At 50.4% G+C, this 18,660-nt stretch overlaps 2 protein-coding genes across 7 annotated transcripts in view; both read left to right on the forward strand.

Annotated features, from left to right (window-relative positions):
* The window catches only part of WIPI2 (WD repeat domain, phosphoinositide interacting 2), a 44,993-nt gene extending 28,959 nt beyond the window's left edge, over positions 1–16,034 (forward strand). For 2 of the 6 annotated variants that reach the window (XM_010366986.1, XM_010366983.1), the window contains 7 exons: positions 656–748; positions 5,962–6,032; positions 10,519–10,626; positions 11,877–12,041; positions 12,953–13,060; positions 14,468–14,598; positions 15,715–16,034. In XM_010366986.1, coding sequence (XP_010365288.1) covers positions 656–748; positions 5,962–6,032; positions 10,519–10,626; positions 11,877–12,041; positions 12,953–13,060; positions 14,468–14,598; positions 15,715–15,827 — 789 coding nt within the window. In that variant the 3' untranslated portion in view covers positions 15,828–16,034. Of the gene's footprint in view, positions 1–655; positions 749–5,961; positions 6,033–10,518; positions 10,627–11,876; positions 12,042–12,952; positions 13,061–14,467; positions 14,626–15,714 lie in introns of all 6 variants that reach the window. The other 4 variants (XM_010366987.1, XM_010366985.1, XM_010366984.1 and 1 more) reach the window with 2 other exon arrangements.
* LOC104667537 (protein PMS2CL-like) overlaps positions 1–18,660 on the forward strand; it is a 1,213,215-nt gene that overhangs the window by 185,226 nt on the left and 1,009,329 nt on the right. The gene's annotated exons all lie outside the window — the stretch shown is intronic.

The raw sequence follows: 18,660 nt of genomic DNA on the forward strand, positions 1-18,660 counted from the left end.
CACTGTGGTGTCCCTGGCATCCTGATTTTCTTGGCTCAGCAATACAACCACTGCATTTTTTTTTGAGACAGGGTCTTGTTCTGTCGCTCAAGCTGGAGTGTGTTGATGCAGTCCTAGCTCACTGCAGCCTCAACCTCCTGGGCTCAAGTGATCCTCCTGCCTCAGTCTCCCAAGGAGTTACAGTCATGCAACACCATACCCAGCTAATTTTTTATTTTTGTAGAGATGGAGTCTTGCTGGGTTGCCCAGGCTGGCCTCAAACCATCCTCCCACCTTGGCCCCCTAAAGTGCTGGGATTACAGGCAGGTGCCCCACGCCCAGCCCCACTACTCTCTGTCAGTAGCAGAGCAGGTCTGGCTCATTCTGCTTCTGGATCTGCTGCAGCGTTCAGACCAGTGCTGAGCTCCTCAGCACGGGAATGTTTGAAGGAACATAGAAAACCTTTGGGATAAACTGCTTTGCTTTTTCTAAAGTTGGAGCAGCATTTCCTTGAATGCCCAGCCCCAGTAAATCAAGTGGGTTTGGCATTTGTATGGACTGCAATGGTTTTTTAGGAACAGCTAATTGGCGTTTTCAGACTGCACACCAAGTGCCAGCCCTGGGCCATGGCCTGTCACTGCGTGGCGGCCACGCTTTATTGGTGTCCCTTTTTCAGAGAGCTGCAAACATGATTCCGGCTCATGACAGCCCTTTAGCGGCATTGGCCTTTGACGCAAGCGGAACTAAACTTGCCACGGCTTCAGAGAAGGTGAGTCTGCTTTTCCCTGGGGGAGCACTGGTGCCAAGGCGTCTACAGACTTTTTCATTTCTGTTCACACAGCCAACTTAGAGGCAAGGTCCTATACTTACCAGCATCGGGAGAAGCAAAGACAGCCACCTGCTTGTCAGGCCGTGGGCGTGTGCTGCCCGACAGTGAGCGGAGCTTGCGGTGTGCCACTGGGACGGGAGAACTGGTCCACGTTTGTAGTAAAAAATACAGAAATGTCCAGAGACAGAAGTGCCGTGTGTAACCACACCACTCACCCAATGTGTTTCTAAATGATGAAACTAACACGTAACAGTAAAGAACCCAGACAGTGATGAAACGTGAAAAAGCAGGGACAGAATTCTGTCCAGCCAATCTGAACATATTTCAGTGTATTTCCTTTCATTTTCTCTTTAGTCAACAAAATTGGGATCCTACTATGGGTGTAATTTATCCTTTTTCACTCTGCATGACATTTCTCTAAGTTCAAAAACACTTGTAATGGCCGTGCAGTATTTAGTTGTGATTTATGTCAACATCACCCTTTTGGGACTTTATGTTTCTAATATGTTGCTGCCATAGGTAGTAGTATATTTAAGTCTTGTATCAATCTTTCATATGTATTTCTAACTACGAATTTAAGAGATTCCAGTAAGAAGAATGTCTGGCTTTAAAGGAGAGGGATGGCCTCTAAATGTCTCTGTGTACCTGTGACCGCGTGGCGAGGCTCCCTCGGCCTCCAGGAGACTGAAGGCTCCTTGTTCTCTTCCTCACTTGAACTGTGCCTCTCTTTTCATTTTGGTTCCTCTTTTCTTGAAAGTTCTGTCTTCTCTTCTTCTGTCTTGAGGTCGCATCTGCTCTCCCGCCTCCGTTATCTCCTCTGGATGCCAGTCTGCTCTTCATTGCCACCGATGACCTTTACTTTGATTTGGATATGATTTTGCTTCTCATTGAAATCCTAAAATAGCCTCCCCTTTCAAGTCATCTCTCCCCTCAAACTATGGACCAGATAAGATACAATAAAAAGTCGGCTCACTTCCTTAGCTTTCCCGCCTGGGTCTTTGTTCTTCAGTCTCACACCTGAGTTCTGTAATAATCATGTCACCGCTTATGGGTCACTTCTGGGTCGTGAATTATCCTGGATCTTTTATCTTCATTACCTCCTGTGTTCCCCCTCAGCAAGGTAAACATTTCTCTCTTTCATAGCAAGGGCTCAGAGAGGTTAAGCAGTGTGCCCGGGGCTGCCCAGTCGGGCAGCGACAGAGGGGTCAGACTCCAAGCCTGACTTTGATTCTCATTAGGCTGGACTATCGCAATATCACCTTGTCCTTTTCTTTTCCCTTTGAAATGGCCCTGAAATTCTGTTACCCTTTGACTAATCAAAGTCTCACTGTTAAGTTTTTTTAGTAGCTCTTATAAAGGCCCAAAAGTACTTGATGGAATTTTAAGGCCCATAAAAATAGAATAATTTTTTTCTAGACTATAAAGAGGAAACTTGATTTCTTTTACATGGAATCCTCTTACCTATTGAGTGAGAGCAGCAAGGCCTTCCTAGTCCTGCTCTGTGCCAGGTGCTGAGACCCCACTGAAGCCTGTGACTTAATCCTACTTTCAAGAATCTTGCGGTCATGTGGCAACAAAACAACTCTTAATGAATGAGTATTACATGGTAGATGTGCACCAAAAAATTATATCTCCATCTAAAAGTGCAGGCTGCAGAGGACAAAACCTTTGCCATGGTTATTTTTATGTATGGATGCAGAAAATATTTCATTCTCTAATACTCAATCTTACAAACTCAGTTTGTGTCCCTCCATCCAGAGAGAACCAACTATCCTCAAGTACCAATTTATTTTTTTGAGACAGGTCTTGCTTGCTCTGTTGACCAGGCTGGAGTAGTGTGGCACAATCTCTGCTCTCTGCAACCTCCACCTCTCAGGCTCAAGTGATCCTTCTACCTCAGCCTCCCAAGTAGCCAGGACTACAGGCACCTGCCACCACACCTGGCTGATTTTTGTATTTTTTGTAGAGATGGGGTTTCTTCATGTTGGCCAGGCTGGTTTCTTTTTTTTTTTTTTTCTTTTTTCTTTTTTTTTTGAGACAGAGTCTCCTCTGTTGCCCAGGCTGGAGTGCAGTGGCCGGATGTCAGCTCACTGCAAGCTCCGCCTCCCGGGTTTACACCATTCTCCTGCCTCAGCCTCCCAAGTAGCTGGGACTACAGGCGCCCGCCACCTCGCCCGGCTAGTTTTTTGTATTTTTTAGTAGAGACAGGGTTTCATCATGTTAGCCAGGATGGTCTCGATCTCCTGACCTCGTGATCCGCCTGTCTCGGCCTCCCAAAGTGCTGGGATTACAGGCTTGAGCCACCACGCCCGGCCTAGGCTGGTTTCTAACTCCTGAGCTCAAGCGATCTACTCACCTCAGCCTCCCAAAGTGCTAGAATTACAGGAGGGAGCCTCTGTGCCTGGCCTGTATCCTGATTTCTAATGGCTATATACTCTACCATTGTATGAGTTTACCATAATTTATTTGAACAATTCCTTGGTGTTCTACACTTTAGGTCATCTGCTGCTTTATTTTATTTTATTTTATTTATTTATTTTTATTTATTTATTTATTTTTGAAACAGAGTCTTGCTCTGTCGCCCAGGCTAGAGTACATGTGGTGTGATCTCAGCTCACCACAACCTCCGCCTCCCGGGTTCAAGCCATTCTCCTGCCTCAGCCTCCTAAGTAGCTGGGATTACAAGCGCACACCACTACACCCAGCTAATTTTTGTATTTTGAGTAGATGGGGTTTAACCATGTTAGTCAGACTGGTCTTGAACTCCTGACTTCATCATCCACCCACCTTGGGCTCCCAAAGTGCTGGGATTACAGGAGTGAGCCACCGCACCCAGCCTCCCAAAGTGCTGGGATTACAGGAGTGAGCCACCACACCCGGCCTCCCAAAGTGCTGGGATTACAGGAGTGAGCCACCACGCCCGGCCGCTTTGTACTATTTATAAACACAGAGATAGTACAGTGGCGTGATCATGGCTCACTGCAGCCTCCACTCCTGGGACAAGAGGAGTGAGCCATCAGGCTTGGCTTTTTTTGTTTGTTTTTTGTAGAGATGGGGGTCTCGCTATGTTGCCCAAGCTGGTCTTCAACTCCTGGGTTCTAGTGTTTCTCCTGTGTTGGCCTCCCCAAGTGCTGGGATTACAGTCATGAGTTACTGTATTCAGCCTAGATATTCTTTTCTTTTTTTTTCTTTTGAGATGGAGTCTCTCTGTAGCCCAAGTTGGAGTACATTAGCACGATCTCAGCTCACTGCAACCTCCACCTCTGGGGCTCAAGCGATTCTCATGCCTCAGCATCCCAAGTCGCTGGGACCACGGGTGCGTGCCACCACACCCAGCTAATTTTTTTTTTTTTTTTTTTTTTTTTTTGGAGATGGAGTTTTGCTCTGTCGCCCAGGCTCAAGTGCAGTGGTGTGATTTTGGCTCACTGCAACCTCCACCTCCCGGGTTCAAGCGATTCTCCTGCCTCAGCCTCCTGAGTAGCTCGGATTACAGGCATGCACCCCCATGCCCAGCTAATTTTGTATTTTTAGTAGATCTCCTGCCTCCTCGTGTTCCTTGGTCTTCCTCACACCACACTTTTCTATGTTTTTCTTCTGTTGCTGCTTCTGCTCAGTTCCCCTCCTGTGCCTGTTTCTGTCCTGGAGCCGCTCCTCACCCAGCCCCCTTCCTCACCCCTTTGGCCTGTGTGTGTGCTGATCCTGGGGCTAGACGTGTAGCCCGGCTTCCTTGACGTGCCCATATTCCTCCTGCCTACTGGGCACCTGCTGGGATTACAGGCGTGAGCCACTGCACCCGGCCCACACCCGGCTAATTTTTTTGTATTTTAGTAAAGACAGGGTTTCACCATGTTGCCCAGGGTGGTCTCGAACTCCTGACCTCAGAAGATCTGCACACCTCGGCCTTCCATCAGTCTAAATATTCTGAACAGTTTTTATATTTAACAGTTTGAACCTCCTAAAATTTGTATAGTAGGAGTGTGAATGTTGAATAATTCTTCCTGCCCTGCAAATTTGGAATGCTACCCATTTTAAGGCCTTTCTTTCCATCAGTCTATTTCTTTTTGTGCTGATTTAATACCATTATATCACTTGATTAGTATTCTTTTAATATTCAAGCATTGAAAGTCCTGCTCACTATTTTCTTGGTGCTTCTCTATTTATTCCCCCGAATGTTCATATCTGTTTCATTATCCGCACATCTGATATTAACTTATTGGGGGAAGTTGGCATCTTCAGGACACTTCCCATTAAAGCAGGCACATGCCGAGCTCCCTTGTATTCCTAGTTCTTTGTCTTAGTAAGATTTTCTTCATGTGCATCTTACCGTTTCGTGAGTTGGGATTGACTCCTTATAAGGTAGCTGAGATTTCCAGCTCATCGGTTCTCTTGGTCAGTAACTGAATTTGAAGTGGCAGAAAAGATTTTGGTGGGGTCTGAAGCCTCGTCAGACCACAAGGTCTTGCCTGTGTGCCACACACAAGTCCAGGCTTTTATTTTTTTTTATTTTTTTATTTTTTCCAAGACGGAGTCTTGCTCTGTTGCCTAGAGCTGGAGTGCAATGGCGCGATCTCTGCTCATTGCAACCTCCACCTCTCTGGTGCAAGCAATTCTGCGGCCTCAGCCTCCTGAGTAACTGGGATTACAGGCATGCGCCACCACGCCCGGCTAATTTTGTATTTTTAGTAGAGACAAGGTTTCTCCATGTTGGTCAGGCTGGTCTCAAACTCCTGACCTCTGGTGATCTGCCCACCTCGGCCTACCAAAGTGCTGGGATTACAGGCGTGAGCCACTGCGCCTGGCCCAGGCTTTTATTTTTAATAGTTTAAACTTCAAACGACTCAGAACAATAGAATGCTATGCCACTTTTGCCCTCAAGACTGTTAGTGTTGAGGGTAAGTAGTCAATTAAAATAGGTTTAAAGAAAAGATTGAACATTAAGTCAACAATAGAACAGGGAGGTGTTTTTCTATGCTCGGGGCAAAAAGTGTGGAGGTGATGCTCAAGGGGGGCCCTGGGGGCCCCAAACTCCCTGGTAGCCCAGGGCAGAGCTGTCCTGGAGATAGCTGTGTGGCGCATTTGCAGTCTGCTGTGAAAGATCGGAAATTCCTGTTTTAACTCAGCTCAAATTCTTCTTTTCTCTTTTCCTTCCACAGGGTACCGTGATTAGGGTATTTTCCATTCCAGAAGGACAAAAACTCTTTGAGTTTCGGAGAGGAGTGAAGAGGTAAAGTCTATGAATGTCCAGAATGGATTCTGGAGAACTTGTATTTGGATTTCACTTATTGTTTGCCATCCCATCAGCTAGCGTGAGAGTTGTGAACAGCTCGCATAACCAGGTGGGCCCTCCGGTTCCCTGTAGCTCCCAGCCGGCACTAAGGGACGGGGCAGTGACCTCATGGGTAGCACACCCTCCCCTTTAAAGGCTGTGCTCTGAGAACCTGTTCGCGGCTCTCCAGCTCTGCTTTTACCCTCAGCAAGTGGCGTCGGCCCGTTCTTTTAACCCAGAAGTCGCAGCCTGGAGTTCCCTTGTCTTCCTCGCTCCAGGCTGCAAAGCTTCCCTCATCTGTGCTTAGCATGCCCCCTGTGGCGCCTGCTTTGGAGGCAGGACTGTCCCTCGTAGGACAGCAGAGCAGGGGAGGCCTCAGGCTCTGGAGCCAGTGCCTCAGATCGGAGCCCTAGGGACCACTTGGAATGGCGTGGCGGTGGTCAGCGGGACCCGACCTCAGGTCTCTGGCTCCTCATCTCAGATCAGTACCTCCCTCCCTAAGGGTGGCCGTTGAAAGAGGAGGAGCTGGCCGGGCGCGGTGGCTCAAGCCTGTAATCCCAGCACTTTGGGAGGCCGAGACGGGCGGATCACGAGGTCAGGAGATCGAGACCATCCTGGCTAACATGGTGAAACCCCGTCTCTACTAAAAATACAAAAAACTAGCCGGGCGACCTGGCGGGCGCCTGTAGTCCCAGCTACTCGGGAGGCTGAGGCAGGAGAATGGCGTGAACCCGGGAGGCGGAGCTTGCAGTGAGCTGAGATCCGGCCACTGCACTCCAGCCCGGGCGACAGAGCGAGACTCCGTCTCAAAAAAAAAAAAAAAAAAAAAAAAAAAAAAAAAAAAAGAAAGAGGAGGAGCTGTCTTTCGGGGACTCTCCCGCCATCTGGTCCCCCTTCTTCATGGGATGCCCACAGGTGCAGCAGGTGCACCTCGGTATCCCCAAACGTCACCGCTCCTGCAGCTCCTGCCTCCTCGTGTCCCTTGGTCCTCCTCACACCACACCTTTCTGTATTTTTCCTGTGTTGCTGCTTCTGCTCAGTTCCCCTCCTGTGCCTCTTTCTGCCCTGGAGCCGCTCCTCACCCAATCCCCTTCCTCACCCCCATGGCCTGTGTGTGTGCCGATCCCGTGGCTAGACGTGTAGCCCGGCTTCCTTGAGGTGCCCATATTCCTCCTGCCTACTGGGCACCTGCTGGGATTACAGGTGTGAGCCACTGCACCCGGTCCACACCCGGCTAATTTTTTTGTATTTTAGTAGAGACAGGGTTTCACCATGTTGCCCAGGGTGGTCTCAAACTCCTGACCTCAGAAGATCTGCCCACCTCGGCCTTCCGTCAGTCTGAATATTCTGAACAGTTTTTATATTTAACAGTTTGAACCTCCTAAAATTTGTATAGTAGGAGTGTGAATGTTGAATAATTCTTCCTGCCCTGCAAATTTGGAATGCTACCCATTTTAAGGCCTTTCTTTCCATCAGTCTATTTTTTTTTTGTGCTGATTTAATACCGTTATATCACTTGATTAGTATTCTTTTAATATTCAAGCATTGAAAGTCCTGCTCGCTATTTTCTTGGTGCTTCTCTGTTTATTCCCCCGAATGTTCATATCTGTTTCATTATCCGCACATCTGATATTAACTTACTGGGGGAAGTTGGCATCTTCAGGACACTTCCCATTAAAGCAGGCACATGCCGAGCTCCCTTGTATTCCTAGTTCTTTGTCTTAGTAAGATTTTCTTCATGTGCATCTTACCATTTCGTGAGCTGGGATTGACTCCTTATAAGGTAGTTGAGATTTCCAGCTAATCCAGCCACCCAGGCCAGTTTGCCCCTGCCCCTCATCCCTCACACCCCCATCCTGGTAAATAGTGCCACTCGCCACCCCCGCCAGCACCCTGGCACCCAAGCCATAAGGACTCGGCCCTGCAGCCTTCTGCCTGAACAGTGCCTCCAGGGAGCTCCCAGCTGTGGGCCTGCCCTGTGCCCCACCCGCCACACCACCTGATCCAGGCTTTGCCTGGTTTCTGCTGTTGCCCTGGATTCCCATCAGGCCATTCTTCAGACTCTCACCCGGGCTATTCTTTGAAAATGTAAATATAATCCAATCACACCCCACCTGACATCTCCCATCAACCCTCTGTCCTGCAGGATGAGTCCCCGGCTCCCTGCCTTGGTTCACCAGTCCTCCCGGCACCAGCCCTTCTGCTAGCGTGATTCTGTTTCACTGTCCCTGTCCTGGCTCCAGCAGTACCACACTTTCAGATCCTCGGAAGAGCTGATCTCTTTTACCCACCAGGATCTTGTGTGGGCTGGTGGATCTGGTGGCCTGGTTGGGTTCTGTAACCCTGGGAGTCCAAGTCAGGTGTCACTCTCAAGGAGGCCTTTTTTTGATCCTTGGATTAAATCCCTTTCTCCAAGATTCTCTAGTGCCTTCCACGTGTATTTTTTCATATTCCTTTGCCTGTAGCAAATGGAATATTTGGGTGACCACCCAAGGGGTTCACCTCGCCCGCTGCCTAGACAGAGCCGATTCATCAAGACGGGAATTGCAGGAAGGAAAGTAATTCATGCAGAGCCGACTGTGCAGGAGGCTGGAGTTTTATTACTACTCAGATCAGTCTCTCTGAGCATTCGGGGAGCAAAGGTTTTAAGGATAGCTTGGGTGGGGAGAAGCCAGTGGGCCAGGAGGGCTGATTGTCAGAGATGAAATCTTAGGGAGTCGGAGCTGTCTTCTTGCACTCGGTCAGTTGCTGGGTGGGGGCCACAAGATCAGATGAACCAGTTGATTGATATGTGTGGGGCCAGCGGATCCATCAAGTGCAGGGTCTGCAAAATACCATAAGCAAAGTTCCTCCCAAAGTTAAAACAGCCTATGCCCAGGAATGAACAAAGATAGCTTGGAGATTAGAAGCAAGATGGAGCCAGTGAAGTTAGATCTCTTACACCGTTTCAGTCATAATTTTTCAAAGGCAGTTTCATTTGCACCTGCCTGACCCCACTCCCATTGTTGGATGCTGCATTAAGGCGAGAACCGTTCCTAATTCATACCCATACCTGATTAATACACATGGTCAACACTGACGCCAGGAAAACCCCTTGCTATTATGGACAGGGCTGAAAGTATCTTGTATTTCTAGTGTTATGAAGAAATTCACATGAATTTAGTGGCTTTGGAATGCCGATTAATTTTTAAGATACACTTAAACCACTTTGCCTGTTGAAAGTTTTGCTCTGTTCTTTTTTTTTTTTTTGAGGCAGAGTCTCGCTCTGTTGCCCAGGCTGGAGTGCAGTGGTGCGATCTCGGCTCACTGCAAGCTCCGCCTCCCGGGTTCACGCCATTCTCCTGCCTCAGCCTCCCGAGTAGCTGGGACTACAGGTGCCCGCCACTGCGTCCGGCTAATTTTTTGTATTTTTAGTAGAGACGGGGTTTCACCATAGTCTCGATCTCCTGACCTTGTGATCCGCCCGTCTCGGCCTCCCAAAGTGCTGGGATTACAGGCGTGAGCCACCGCGCCCGGCCTTTTTTTTTTTTTTTTTTTGAGACGGAGTCTTGCTCTATCACCCAGGCTGGAGTGCAGTGGCCGGATCTCAGCTCACTGCAAGCTCCGCCTCCCGGGTTCACGCCATTCTCCTGCCTCAGCCTCCAGAGTAGCTGGGACTATAGGCGCCCGACACCACGCCCGGCTAATTTTTTTGTATTTTTAGTAGAGACGGGGTTTCACTGTGTTAGCCAGGATGGTCTCGATCTCCTGACCTCGTGATCCACCCGCCTCGGCCTCCCAAAGTGCTGGGATTACAGGCGTGAGCCACCGTGCCCGGCCCTTTTTTTTTCTTTTTAATTGAGAGAGAGGCTCATTCTGTCGCCCACGCTGGAGTGCAGTGGTGCGATCTCAGCGCCTCAGCCTCCTAAGTAGCTGGGACTACAGGCACCCACCACCACAGCCAGCTAATTTTTGTAATTTTAGTAGAGATGGGGTTTCACTGTGTTGGCCAGGATGGTCTCGATATCTTGACCTTGTGATCCTCCCACCTCAGCCTCCCAAAGTGCTGGGATTATAGGTGTGAGCCACCGTGCCCGGCCCTTTGCGCTGTTCTTAAACTTTACCGAGGTTGCCTGTTTACCCTCTGGTGTGGAAAGAATGGCTGTAACTTAAATTACTGAGTTTTCTTTTACTCACCTTAGGACTATAAATCCATCCTAATTCAGCTAAAAGTGGTTTAGTGAATTCCTATTTCTTTTGTCATCTGGAAGGTTGCAGCTCTGTTAACAAATTGTTCTTAGTATTTCCTTCTCAAAATATGTTTGAGAAGATGGCTTGAGGGGAATAAAACTTACCAGCAGGCCCAAGTGTGCCCGTGACAGGAACTAACTCTTCTCCACTTGAGTTGAACCCCTGGGGCAGCTGCTGGCTCCAGTGGCCCGCCCCGACCTGCGCATCTCCCCAGGTGTGTGAGCATCTGCTCCCTGGCCTTCAGCATGGACGGCATGTTCCTCTCTGCCTCCAGCAACACGGAGACCGTGCACATCTTCAAACTCGAGACTGTGAAAGAAAAGTGAGTTGCAAATATACGTTCCTTTAAAAATGACGCAAAACCCTTTGTCCCCTCTTGCTGCCGGGATGGGAGGTAAGCACGGGTCTGCCCACCCTCTGACATCGTTAACCGGTGAAGACCTTGAAGCTGGCCATGAAACGAGCACCTCTACATTCAGGCTTGGCAGTGAGGAGGACGGGCCCCAGCAGATGAGCTTCTCCCGCAGGCAGCATGCAGGATAGACAGAGGCCTTGCGTAGGGCATGGAGGGCCCAGGTGGACGTCCTCTAGTCAGTGCGGATGGCCCCTCCTCAGGTTCCCCTCAAGACAAAAGCGTTCGTGATCAGACAGCCCATGAATGGCTTGTCTCTTACCTGCACACGGGTAAGCAGAGAGAGACATGGATGGCTTCCACGAGTATTTATTATTGCCACGAATATGTAGCGTGACAGGGGTCTTCTTATCTTTTAAGAGGGTCTTACTCTGTTGCCCAGGCTGCAGTGCAGTGGTACAGTCATTCATTGTAGCCTCCACCTGCTAGGCTCAAGCCATCCTCCTGCCTCAGCCTCCTGAGTACCTGGGACTAAGGCATGCACTGTGCCTAGCTAATTTTTAAATTTTTTGTAGACACAGAATTTCGCTATGGTGCCCAGGCTGGTCTGGAACTCCTGGGCTCAAGTGATCTGCTTGTGAGCCACCATGCCCAGCCTTTCTTTAAAAATTTTAAAAAGAACATCCCACTCAGATCAGCATTACAATAACATACTTTAGATGGTCAGAAATAAATTTTGTTACGTATATTTCATCACAATTTTTAAAAAGACAAATGGAACATGCCCCACCCTCCCCCCCAAAAAAGATGAATAACAACACAAATAGGCTACGGGAAAATAATGTTTTGGGGTCTATACTCAAGGTTTTTGGAGACTTCTGTTACAGAGACCTAGCAGGGGTCATCAGTTAGGCCCTAGACGTCCTCACACCCTTGCAAAGCTGATGTGTGATCACCTGCCACGTCTTGTCTGTGGCCACTCAAAGGCTGCGGCTGCTTCTCCCTGAAGCTGAGCGCCCCCTCCTTCGACACCTCCCAGAGGAAGCCCCGTGACGCCCCCGGGGCCCTGAGTGTCTGCTTATAACCAACCCTTCTTAACTTTCCTGTGAAGAATGGAGACTTTTGCTGTTGGCTGCAGAGGTGTGCGTCTGTGTGAGTAGGGGGTGGCCATCCCCCCGGGGCGGGTACAGCTTCATGTGTCTAGTGGCCTTTCCTTCCAGACCCCCAGAGGAGCCCACCACCTGGACCGGGTACTTCGGGAAAGTGCTCATGGCCTCCACCAGCTACCTGCCTTCTCAAGTGACAGAAATGTTCAACCAGGGCAGAGCCTTCGCCACGGTCCGCCTGCCATTCTGCGGCCACAAAAACATCTGCTCGCTAGCCACGTGAGTAGAGCTGGCACCTCCGTCCCCCACCCCGTGTGCCTCAGGCCGAGGGCCCCAGTCCTGGTAGCTTGTGACCCCTTCCATGTTTCTCCCGAACAGGAGCAGCTCCTTAGAGCCGACACTCCATCGAGAGTTGTCGGGGATGGGAGGCGCCCTGGCAGGTGCTAGGCTCGCCGCTCTGTGTGGGGGTCCATTTCCACACGGTCTCCCATTCTGTTTTGTGGACAGTCTGCGGTTTTAATGAAAGACGTTAAGTCAAACCTTGTGAGCATGCCATAGTTAACCCTTTGGGGCCACAGAAACCACACTTGCCGAGTCTCAGGCGTCCGTCTGGCCCCAGGGTCCAGCTTCAGAACACATACAGGGCCTGTGAACGTTCTGGGATCGTCTAAGGTTCTGTGCTGAGTGCAGGAAAGATTGTCATTACATCCAGTGATAGGAGGGCTTAGGGCTTCCGTGCGTCTTTAAACATCGTTTTCCAGTTTTGTTATCTGACTAGTGTCCTCGAAAACTTCTCTGACGACGACTACCCATAATAATCCCAGAAGCCACGAAACCAGCTTCGTCCCGCTGTCGTCTCCTGTGGGCTTCAGGGCCACATAATAAATCCCAGAAGCCACGAAACCGGTTTTGTCCCGCTTTCTTCTCCTGTGGGCTTCAGGGCCCCATAATGATCCCAGAAGCCACGAAACCGGTTTCATCCCGCTCTTGTCTCCCATGGGCTTCAGGGCTCAGCCACGAGTGCAGCCTTGGCCCTGTGAGCTGAGGTCAGTGGGCACCAGATGCCTGCAGCTGCTCTTGTGCTCGTTCTGCTGGGGTCTCTTCCCTCACCTGCCAAAAGTGAGGCTGCCGTGTAATGAGACCGTTTTGTGACCGTTGTCTAGAATGTGGCTGCTCTTTGTTCTCCCTAGAATTCAGAAGATCCCGCGATTGTTGGTGGGTGCCTCCGATGGATACCTGTACATGTACAACCTGGACCCCCAGGAGGGCGGCGAGTGCGCCCTGATGAAGCAGCACCGGTGAGTCTGCTCCGGCCGCTTCGCGGAGCTGCTCCGTGCTGGCAGGGGGCTTTTGGCGTATGTTTGTTTATTTCCTTGCAAACCATGACATAAAGGGGCAGATTCCAGCATGGCGGCCCATGCCGCGCAGGTCGGGAGCTTTGCTTTCCCGGGTGAAATCGATGCCACCGCAGGACAGGGAGCCCCGGGCTGTGGCTGGCAGCGTCAGGGCTCCCTCAGGGACTGGGCACAGAGACGACGCAGGGGTGGGGGGAGCCGCATTTGTTCTTAGCTGGGGGAGAGGCACAGGGAGGCCAGGCCCTCCTCCGCAGGGTGGAGTTTCGCATTCGGAAAGGAAGGGCGCAGCGTGGTGGCCGCCACAAGTTGGTGCACGTGGTTGAGAGCCTCTTGTCTCACTGTGAGGTACAGGTTTGTCCTTGGAAAACAGGGAGTTAACAGTTGTTCATCAGGAAGTAATGCATTTTCATTCCGTCTCACACATTTTTTTATCATCAGAAAGTTCCAACAAAAATATAATTATTTATTTTAGAGACAGGGTGTCACCCTCGCCCAGGTTGGAGTGCAGTGGTGCATTCACAGCTCACTGCAGCCTTGAGCTCCCGGATTCAAGAGATTCTTCCACCTCAGCCTCCCTAGTAGAGGGGACTACAGGCATGCAGCACATCCAGCTAATTATTTTTTTGTACAGGGTCTTGCTAGGTTGTCCAGGCTGGTCTGGAACTCCTAGGCTCAAGTGAGCCTCCTGCCTTGGCCTTCCCAAGTGTTGGGGTAACAGGAGTGAGTTGCTGCACCTAGCCTTTTTTTTTTTTCCTTTTTTTTTTTTTTGGTGAAATGGAGTCTCGCTCTGTCACCCAGGCTGGAATGCAGTGGTGCGATCTCAGCTCACTGCAATCTCCACCCTCCCGTGTTCAAGCAGTTCTCCTGCCTCAGCCTCCGTAGTAGCTGGGACTACAGGCTCCTGCCACTGCGCCCGGGTAATTTTTTGTGTTTTTAGTAGAGACAGGGTTTCACTGTGTTAGCCAGGATGGTCTTGATCTCCTGACCTCGTGATCCACCCACCTTGGCCTCCCAAAGTTCTGGGATTACAGGCGTGAGCCCCTGCGCCTAGCCTAGCCTGACTTTTTCTTAAAATAATGAATCCTAGTTATTAGTTATGTTCTTCCATCGTAAAAGTGAAATACTGCCTTGTTAGGTATAACTCCCTCTTTAGACTTTCCATGTAAAACTCTTCATGTAAAAATGTGTACAGATACACAAGGAGATGAAAGTTGCCATGGCGTGATGAATGCCTGGCACCCTGTGTGGTGAGTAGCATGTCGGCTCTGTTGCGGCAAGGTGGCCAGTGTGTGCTGCCCGCGAGGCCGCCCTGTGTGGAGACACTGAGCTGTGTCGCTTTCTCCCCTCCAGGCTGGACGGCAGTCTGGAGACGGCCAATGAGATCTTGGACTCTGCCTCTCACGACTGCCCCTTAGTCACTCAGACATATGGCGCAGCTGCAGCCAAAGGTACTTACGTGCCTTCATCCCCAACGAGACTTGGTAAGGGGCGTGACGCAAACCTGGAAGGTAATTAGCCCCACCCACTGCCCCGGAGTGCTCCTGCCTCCTGTTGGCTCCGGAGCTACCCCACCGGCTCCTCATTGGGAAAGGAGGGGACTGGTTCTGAGGACATAGGCGAGGTTGGTAAATGGGTTTGCCAAGGCCTCTCAAGGCTGAATTCAGTTTCCTTTACTTTTTTTTTTTTTTTTAAAGTAGAGATGCGGTCTCCCTATGTTGCCCAGGTTGATCTCAAACTCCTCCTGGGCTCAAGTGATTCTCCCACCTCAGCCTCCTAAAGTGCTGGGATTATAGGCCTGAGCCACCGTACCAGGCCCATTTTCTCCGTTTTTGAAGAAAATGTGGTCATCCTGGCTCAGGTGACTCTGGGGGCATGTGACTTGCACCCAGACTGGCCACCTCTCAGCCAAGATGCCACCCTGAAAAGTACTGCCAAGGGTTTGGCCTCGGGCTTTCCCTCCCACCTTTTTTTCGTCCTTCAGCAAATCTGCATCGAGTACCGCCTTCGTGCTGGGCTGTGAAGTGCAAAAGCTGTAGGGGAACGAGGCCAGCGGACTCCCTTCTGGCGGCAGCACTAAGACCCATGCACAAGATCCTCCAGCCGCAGCCTTGGCTTTGTGAGCCACCTTCTTTAAAAAACCAACTTGCACTCCAGCGGGAGAGCCTGTGGTTTTGCACCCACGCAGGACTGTCCCACTGCTCACCGCCACTCCCATCTGTGAACCGGCACTTCAGTGGCTTTCCAGTTCGTGAAGCCCGCCCTGAAAGTCTCTTAGTGTCGTTATTTTTTCCTGGCGTTATTTTTGAGCTCTGTGTAACCAGCTTGAGGGAGTTTGTGGCCCGTCCATTAGGGAGCCCCTGTTTATTGTGCAGGTGTCATTTTGACATTTATGAATGTCAGAGAACAAATGACTTCATCTCGAGCTACCAAAGGCTGCAAAGATTTCGTTAGAAAGCAATCAGAATTCAGAACATCTTAATACAGGCTGCAGTTTATAAACATACACCAGTGTTTCCAAAACACAGTCCTCAGTTTGTGTCATGGGGTCTGTGGTGTGTCCCCAGCCTTTGAAGGGTGACTTCATCGTCTCTTTGCAGCCTACACAGACGACCTGGGTGCTGTGGGTGGTGCCTGCCTGGAGGACGAGGCCAGTGCCCTGCGCCTGGATGAGGACAGCGAGCACCCACCCATGATTCTTCGGACTGACTGAACTTGACCTGTGACCTCTGACCCGGGGAGCAGAGAACACTGGCTTCACAGAGGACTTTGTGCATTGCTGCTATGAACTTTGACCTGAGTCAGTGGAGAGGATGGCAGAGACTTTATTAAAAAAAAAAAAAAAAAAAAAGATTGTAGTAGTAGTCTTAACTCCATAACGCTGAGGACATACATCGTTTTCACTTCAGTGGCTTTTAAATCCTGCTTATGAATTTTAGCTTTTTGTTTGTTTGTTTTCTCTTTTTGCCAAAATTAACTGTTTGGTGAAGCCCACAAAACCTCCTCGCTTTGCATGCATGAACGTGCCAAGCCAGCATAGGGGAGCTAGAAGCCACTTTCCAGCCACCTGCTGTTGTGTTTTTTAATATCTGTACATTGGCCAGGCGCGGTGGCTCAAGCCTGTAATCCCAGCACTTTGGGAGGCCGAGACGGGCGGATCACGGGGTCAGGAGATCGAGACCATCCTGGCTAACACGGTGAAACCCCGTCTCTACTAAAAAATACAGAAAACTAGCCGGGCGAGGTGGCGGGCGCCTGTAGTCCCAGCTACTCGGGAGGCTGAGGCAGGAGAATGGCGTAAACCCGGGAGGCGGAGCTTGCAGTGAGCTGGGATCCGGCCACTGCACTCCAGCCTGGGCGACAGAGCGAAACTCCGTCTCAAAAAAAAAATAAATAAATAAATAAATAAATAAATAAATTTGTACATAATGCCGAGTGCATAAGGAAGCTGTGGCGTTGTGCACAGTGGGTCTGGTTGTCAAGGCCAGTTCTGCAGTGACAGGCCCAGGGGCTGCCCACCAGGTGTGCTGGGCGGACTTCAGCTGGGGCAGGAGCCCTCTCTCCCTAGGGCCCCACCTGGACCATTTTCCCTCCGTTTTATTTTGTTAATTAAATTCTTTCCAAATTGGATCACTCTGGGATTTCTTCCATGGTGGACTTTTGTTTCTGATCTTGTTTTCCATGTGAATATTGGAGGAGAGCGAGGTTCCTTCTGATACTAAAAACCTTTCTTCTTTCAGGCAGCAAATGAACTTGAAAGGTTGCCTGGACTCCCTGGAGCAAAGGAAAGCGATTTTGTTTGTATAATTAAATGATCTGTTCTTCTACTTTACTCTTCCTGTTGAAAAACTGTGTGATTTTTTTTTTTTTTTTTTTTTTAAGGAAAGTTTGTAGCTACTCCTATGCCCAGGAAAGCACAGAATTCAAGTGTGGTGGCCGTCTGAGCTGTCCTTTCGCGGGCCCTGCTGTCTGCAGGGGCTTCCTACCTGTGTGAGAGGTCGTAGCGGGAGACAGCGACAGAGAGAAGGCGGCTGGGCCACGTCCTTCACAGGGCGACATGTGCCTTTCTATCTTCATCTTAGAACATTTCCTCAGCAAACCGATGAGAGATTGTGGTTGCAAGCTTCAGTGTTTGCCTCACTTCCCTTTCCCTATTTACGGAATTAAAACAACCTCAAGTACCTCAGACTCTGCATTCCAAACCAAGACACCTAGCAGCCAAAGTGTTGAGGGCATTTAAGTGGAGTTAATGGCAGGAGAGATGGTTTTAGAATCTTTGGAGTGGTGTAAGTTACGGATAGAAGGGAAAAGGCAAAAACTGTATTTACCCTGCCTTTGCAGGCTCGGGTTTTTGAACCGAGGAAGGCTGGGACACCTGTTTCCAGATGGTTGTCATGGTCACACTGGGCGAAGAGCTGGAAGGGAGTTGCCACCTCCGCTGAGCGGCTGCAGCGAAATGCCCCAGCGTTCCTGGGTTGGCTTTACGGCAAACTCCTAAATGCAGGGGACGCTGGAGTCGGACTCAACTACACAGGCTTCCTCTCAGCCGCTGGTGTGCGGCACACAGAACATCTGCATTAGGCAGAGGTGCAGGTGGGCTGATTGAACTTTTCCTTCAAACCCTGCATGTCTGTCCTGGACCTTTGATGAAATGGGATCCCGGTCACCGCAGGCTGAGGCAGTGGGGACCACCGAGGCCAGAGCGGGCTATGCTTGAGCAGGGATGAGAAGGGCTGCCGCAGCACGCAGCCTTAACCCACGCCCGTGGCTTGTGGTGCAAGGCCAGAGGGCTCTCTAGAACCTGACCGTGCACTCCATCTCCTGGGAGGCACGTTTGGCTAGAGTGAGTGTTCGTGGGGGGGGAAAGTGCACAAGAGGTACGGAACCCTGAGCTAGGGTTCCCCATCACCAAAGAGTGAGCTGCATTTCCAGTTCTGTGTTAAAGTGCCGTTTGTTCTGGTGCCTGCCTGTCATGAGGATTTGGAGACTCGAATCTCCTTTGCCAGGTCTCTCTTGTCTGTCTTTGGGATTGGTAGTACTAGAAGATGCAGGGAATTCTCTTCCTCGCTCAGCCTCGGCTTCCCACACTATAAGATGAGGCAGTTGCAGAGGAGGCCTCGGATGTCCTGTGACCTTCGGCCCACACTCCCCCCTCGGGTGGCCCTGGCAGGGCTGGCTGGGTGCTTTCCATGCAGACCACAGGAAGCCCTGTGCTTGCCTGGGTCAGGGCTAAGCCGTGCACTCTAAAGAAGGGAGGAGGACTGCAGATTCTTGGTCGAGAAGAATGAAGAGGATTTCTATGTTTGCTGAGCAGCCATTGTGGAGGGTTACCCGCCTCCACTTTGCCGTTGGCCATTTCACTCCCACCAGCTCCTCTTCCTCTGCTTGAACCCATGAGTCCCAGCCTCACTGGCGGCCTCAGACATGCTCGGGAGTGACGGGGACAGAGAGAGGACGCTGAGTTGCCGTTTAGAACTCTTACTGCTGCACCAGAGACCCAGATGGAGAGGGACCCGGAACCAAACAGAACATGTACTAATTTGCCG

The sequence above is a fragment of the Rhinopithecus roxellana genome, chromosome 6, assembly GCF_007565055.1.
Source record: "Rhinopithecus roxellana isolate Shanxi Qingling chromosome 6, ASM756505v1, whole genome shotgun sequence".
Classification (NCBI taxonomy): Eukaryota; Metazoa; Chordata; class Mammalia; order Primates; family Cercopithecidae; genus Rhinopithecus; species Rhinopithecus roxellana.